General features: G+C 38.2%; 1 protein-coding gene across 1 annotated transcript; it reads right to left on the reverse strand.

The window, feature by feature from the left end:
- Nucleotides 1-402: 402 nt before the first annotated feature.
- LOC141826502 (protein LIGHT-DEPENDENT SHORT HYPOCOTYLS 5-like) lies at nt 403-1235 on the reverse strand. Its single transcript, XM_074713758.1, has one exon. It carries the CDS (start codon nt 1111-1113, stop codon nt 466-468), a length of 648 nt encoding a protein of 215 aa, XP_074569859.1. The 5' UTR covers nt 1114-1235; the 3' UTR covers nt 403-465.
- Between the last annotated feature and the right edge of the window lie 4948 nt (nt 1236-6183).

The raw sequence follows: 6183 nt of genomic DNA on the forward strand, positions 1-6183 counted from the left end.
GTGCGGGTGAATGACCTTTAGATTCTTGTTCTTCTGCTTCTTCTTCTTCTTCCATGCAGGCAGGGGACCAGTAAGATATGTGATATAAGGCGATTCGAGTATCGATCTGTTGCTGCCACTTAAAATGTCTGCCATTAAAGGAATGCTCGATTCAAAAGAAAAAGGATGAACACGAGAAGAAAAAGATAACAGAGAAGGCGAATCAGGGACAGCAGTCAGTCTGTGGCAATGCACGTAAACAAGGAAATTAAAGCGTGTTCGTACTATGAACAGCGAGAAGACTGGAATCTCATGTCAGTTCTTCCTTCCTGCACTGCACTGCACCACTAAAATTAGATCTTTTTGGGGTTTTGTTTTGATTTGTTTTTCAGTCGCAGTTCATGGAAGAGGAGGATACAGTAGTTGATCATGAAGTGATTGTTAAGAAAGATCGTTAGTTGTAATGCATAAATATGGAAGAGTTGATTATGAGACGGACGACGAACTACCGGCGGGAGGATCCGGCGCCGACGAGGAGGCAGCAGTTGCAGTTGCAGTTGCAGGCGGCGGCGGCGGCGCGTTGGATGAGGATTCCCCTGAGGCAGAAGTGGCGGCGGCGGCGGTGCGTTTGCGTTTCTTCTTTTCGTAGGGGATGCCGCGGGCTTTGGCTTGATTCTCGCGGACCTCGCGGAGGTAGATGCGGACGGCGCGGGCGGCGAAGGGGTTGGAGTCCGGGCGGCCGCCGTTCTCCTCGTAGGCGGCGCGGAGGCGGCCGATGAGGGCGTCGAGGGAGCCCCAGGCCTGGCGGAAGAGGCAGGCGCAGGAGGCCGGCGGGTTCGGCTGCCCGAAGAAGGCGCACCCCGCCTCGTGCACCTTCGTCTTCCCGAACTGGTCCAGGTACTTGAGGAACTCGATCACGTGCGCGCCGCTGCACCGCGCCAGCGTCAGCGGCGGCTTGTGGTTCCTCAAATACTGCAAGAACGTGTTCCAGTCCCGCCGCTTCTGCGACTCGTACCGACTCAGCGGCTGCCCCTGCTCCTGCTCCTGCTGCGGCGGCGGCGGCGGCGGCGGCGGTGGAGCAGTCTTGTCGGCTGCCGGCGAAGAGGACGAACCGCCGCCTTCTCCGGGCTCCATGCACGATCTCTAGCTATCAGATTCCCGCTTCCTCACCGCCGCCGATTAACGGACTGCTCCAGTCCTGCTCGATCTCCGTTCTCGGCCGATTCAGTGACAGAGGAGGCGAGGCCGAGGCGCAGAGCGGAGGTAGGTAGAAAAAGTGGGTCTCGACGCAGCGTCGTAAGGGCAACGCGTATAGAGGGCAAACGAGACGCTGGCCCACGCCGTGTCGGGAGGTGAGGTGAGTGAGACCGACGTTCTTCTCGTCTGGGTTTGAATTTGGGTGTGTCGAATTTTTATTGGAATAACCAGGCAAAAACCGATGGAAACCCGGTCCATTTTGGTTCGAATTAGTAAACCGGTTCGAATTCGATGCATTATTCAAACACATGTTTAGCATTTAACCTTTAATATTTGAGAAATGAAAAATGCTATAATTAAATAGGACCTCGAGCTAATTAATGTGGTTTAAAAATAGGTAAACCACCTCTAATGGGTTTCTAATTAAGTATAAACGAGGAAATAAGATAAGTTTTTCGTGCTCGATGCAACTTAATCTCCAACTTTATTAAAGGAAAATACAATCTAGTTTGTTACAAACAACCATATTTTGTACTCATCGAGTAGGGTTAATGGAGGATGAACAAGAGATACCTCTTCTGTAAAAGGTGAAATCCGTCATCCCAACAGTCCCACACGATCGGCTCCACGACCATCTGTGAGGAGGTAAATCGAGAAACTGTAGTTGGCCACGACAAAGGAGGATATTGTCTTAGCTTCATCGAGATTCAAACCCTTGTCCTCTTATACAATTCTTTTTTGTCGTAACCAGCTCAGCTATATCCTAGAAGCAATGAACCAGGGATACCTAATTTAGTAAATTGTTTGTTAAAGAGTTATATTTAACTTCTATCTATTTTTAAAAAGGAAAAGGATTCACCTATAGAAAGGTTTAGGTGTCTTACTTTTGCTAATAACTAAATCAAAGATTGTATTTGTTTAACCGGGTTCAATCTATCAATATAAAGAAACAAAAAAAGGTTGATTTATTAGGATCTGTGCAAGCTAGAGGAGAGATGTGAATAGTTTCGATCACTTCATCTTTTGATTGTGTAGTGGAAATCTTGAAGTGAAAACAAAACAAAACACAATGCTAACAAGTTTGTTTTACTTGATTCATCACCTCCCAATGCGATTATTGTTAGATTATGAAAATAATCTTTATAAATCTTTTATTATTAGAATGTAAATAACCACCTTAATTTATAGCCTAATAACACGTATGTACTCCTGTATATATTTCATCAAAATGAATAAGAAGTGCACACAGAATTTCTTACAATTATGTCAAAGATCTAGTTTCTAACGACTACCACTACTATTTCTTCTTCTTCTTAGATACTTTCCGGAGACAGATAAACCTCTTACAATGAGTTAGGAATTTTATATTGGGGGGGGGGGGGAACTTCTTTTCCTATATTATATTGATTCATCTTATAATTATTATTACATATCAATATTTAGATATACAAGTAGAGGTTAAAATATAGGAGGACGTTAGGTGTTCTTTATGACTGTATGGTACCTCTAAAATTCAAAGAAAAATTTTATAAAATAACGGTTAGATTATTATATTATATGGAGTTAAATGTTGAACTATAAAATAAATACATGAGTAAAAAATAAGAGTTGCAGAAATGAAGATGTTAAGATAGATGTGAGGGCATACAAAAATAGATAAGATAAGAAATATAAACATTAGAGAAAAAGTCAAAGTTGTCTATTGAGTGAAAACTTCGAAAGACTCATTTATGATAGTATGAATATGTACTTTGGTGACCTCCCAATCAAACAACGGAAAGATCAAAGAACATTTAACATAGTAGGGGATCAAGCTTAATAGTATAGAAGGATTCATATAATAAACTTCGTTTTTAAACAATTCCTATAATCATACCTTAAATTTGTATTTTTTTAATAAATTTTTAATAATAAATTTTTATTTTTTAATAAATTAATTTTTAAAAAATCAAAATTCACTTTCAATTTAATTTTCTTATTTCCTTAGACATGATGTTAGATTTTTTTTCTTAATGATATACTTTCCATTTCAGAAATACTTTTCCAATTCAATTATTGAATTTTCTTTCATTGTACGACATAACTTGTATGCATGCTCCCATAAACCTCTTATACATTCTCGTTCGATCACTATAGGAGAGCAAGTCAAAATAGAAAAGTTTACATTGAGTTTAGGATTAATCAGACTCGAACTAATGACTTTCACCACTTCAAAATTAGAGTTGTCAAATGGATCAACCCACCAGAAATTCATTATTTGATTAGATGGGATAGGGCAACCCAACAATTTAACGAATTAAAAAATCTTTAATCCAATCCAATCCAAGATGGATTACAAATTAAATAGGTCAATCCATGGGCTTATCAAAAAATAAAAAAAATTTAAATTTTAAATTAAAATTACAATTACAATTTAAATCAATCAAATTAAAATTTTTAAATTTGAATTGCGATTTAGACAGCTAAAATATACTAATTCATTCAATTTTCTATTTTAATTTTAAATTTTAAATAATAATAATAATAAATTTTTTCAACCCGCAGACCAATCCAAACCCGCCACAGGCCGACCCGCGCAGGTCGCGAGCCTAGGCAGATCGGCCCATCTAAACTCATTTTAAAATAAATTAATAAAATTTCAATCCAATCCACCTAAATTATTTGACGAAGCAGGCTAATCCGACGGATCCAATCCAAATTAACGGCTTTATTCAAGGTGACACTCTACTAGCTCATTCTATAAATATGAACATAACTTTTGGTTAAGGTCATGAAATTATTCTGAGTGTTTTATTTCTAAGATTTTTCTAACCATCTGTGTGAATCTAACATCTCAATCCTATTTTTCTATTATTTAAAAATTTTCCTACTATTATGTGTGAATTAACAGGTTAATCTTTGTTCTACTCGCTTCTACTACATCAATCTATCCCTCACTCTCACTGTGATTTCTGAAGTGTACAGGATATGAATTTACTATGATATGCAAAGTTTTAGTATGAGCTGACAAATTGAAATTTGGATGGAATTATGTTAAAAAGGAAAAAAAAAAAAAGACAAGAATCCAATGCTGGCACAAACAAGAGCAATGGCTGAGTGAAAAAGACCAGTTTCAGCAAACCTTATGAGTGTGCTTTGGCCACCCCCACAAATCTTTCCTTTCTGCTGAATGCCATTTGGGAGGCAGAGGCTGACCTACCACCATGGATTCCTTCAATCATTTAGGTCATGCAATCCAATCCAAAGCTAGCTGCCAAAGTGACTAATTCCCAGTGTCTACCATCTTAACTTTCCTGCCACATCACATTTGATTGACTACCACCAAAGTCTTTGAGAACTGCAATAAGTAGTAGTATCATTGCTCATGATGATCACAAATCAGGCTCATGATGATCAGGGAATTCAGAGGTTGAAAATTCATGAGATCAAAGACCAAACCAGCACAGTAACAATATTGAATTCCAGGCTTTGGTTTTCAGAAAAGATGAAAGGATAAAAAGCATTGTGATCTGGTAATGAGACCATGAAGGTGTATAGGCCAGAGATTTGGTGTTCAGCAAATAATTGCAGCTGCTGCATTTGGAATAGATAATCTTCTTTTGTTAAAAACCTGAACAATATTAATGTTATTCCCCACATTTTTGATATGCTTCAAGTGTTACAATCACCCTAATTAAACTGAAGTTAGCTCTCTCTGAACATGTCTGCAATACTCCATAATGTACTGAAGTTGTATTTTACATAGGTATTAAGATGGAGTATGAAATTCTATTCCAAGCTAATAATTAACACAAAAATGGAGAACTGACTGGTGAAAAAACTCTTCGGCTCCCGTTGATCCTCCTCCAAACAGAACAATGTGAAAGCTCTATAGTATTCCCCACCTTGTACCTTTATTGGCTTGCTAACTTGTAAGATATCATATAATGTTGCAGTAGCAAAGAATATGTAATATTGTACTAGCTATAGACATGAATACTAGTATACGATTGTCATACAACACTAACCAGTTGGTTTAATTAAATACAATATGATATAATTGGAGACAATTTACTTTGTCCTTACATGTAAATTTGTTAAGATCTGCTTTTGTTCATCCTCTCCACCCTCTTTATTGTTGCGCTCTATTTTGTTAAGATCTTCCTCTCCACCTTTTCCATTGTGGTGCTCCTCAAGACTTGCAACTCTCCTTGTTCGCGAGTAAATCCACACTCAAATCATACACAAAGGCCTAAACCAACATCCTACGCACTTGATTTCTCTTCATTCGACGGCCCTAACTAATGCTTCTGTTGTTTTCAATTGTCTCCCAGTCTCATCACTTGGAAAGGATCACCCAACCATCGATGACCTATAAGGGACTATAACAAAGTTTGAAGAAGAGGATCCACATCAGCCTCCCCTTAGAAATCACCCTCCTTCACTTAGTGATGCTCAAAAGAATTTTCAGATTAACTAAGTTGATGGTTAGCTCAAACTTAAGAATTACTAGTATTCTACATTTAGAATACTCTGCTGAAGCAAAAAAGTCTGATTCGATCAAGTTGTATAAATTGATTCCTAATTTGAATAAAAATGGTCCAGGTAAGTACCAATTTGTAAAAATTGTAAATCAAGACATTCCATAAATTTTATCTGAAAATGATGATGAGCAAGAAGCTCTCTCAAAGGTTTCTTACAGGTTCCTCTATAGCTTCACCTGAGAAAATATTGCTAGTTTGTTACATATCAAATGTGGCATGCAACTTTTCATCACATTGACAACAAAGCAATAGGAATATAGGCAATGTGTTTTGCTTTCTCTAGATAATTCATGGTTCATGGAACTGTAATATAAAGCTGCATGCTGAATTTGTTGCATATCAAAGAAAGTTATGAAAATGGATATGAATTTATCACAGTTGAAGGTCTCAGAATATCATAAAAAGATATGCTGGTATCGTTAGTCACACAGGAACAAATTCATCACAACGATCATGTTGCAGCACCAAGAGTGTTCATTAACAA

Source organism: Curcuma longa, chromosome 4 (genome assembly GCF_044706935.1).
Source record: "Curcuma longa cultivar G26 ecotype Majalengka, Jawa Barat chromosome 4, ITB_CL_G26_1.1, whole genome shotgun sequence".
NCBI lineage: Eukaryota > Viridiplantae > Streptophyta > Magnoliopsida > Zingiberales > Zingiberaceae > Curcuma > Curcuma longa.

Excerpts from the sequence above, each read along its gene's own strand:
- LOC141826502 (XM_074713758.1), bottom strand. The coding sequence starts at position 1,113 with ATGGAGCCCGGAGAAGGCGGCGGTTCGTCCTCTTCGCCGGCAGCCGAC.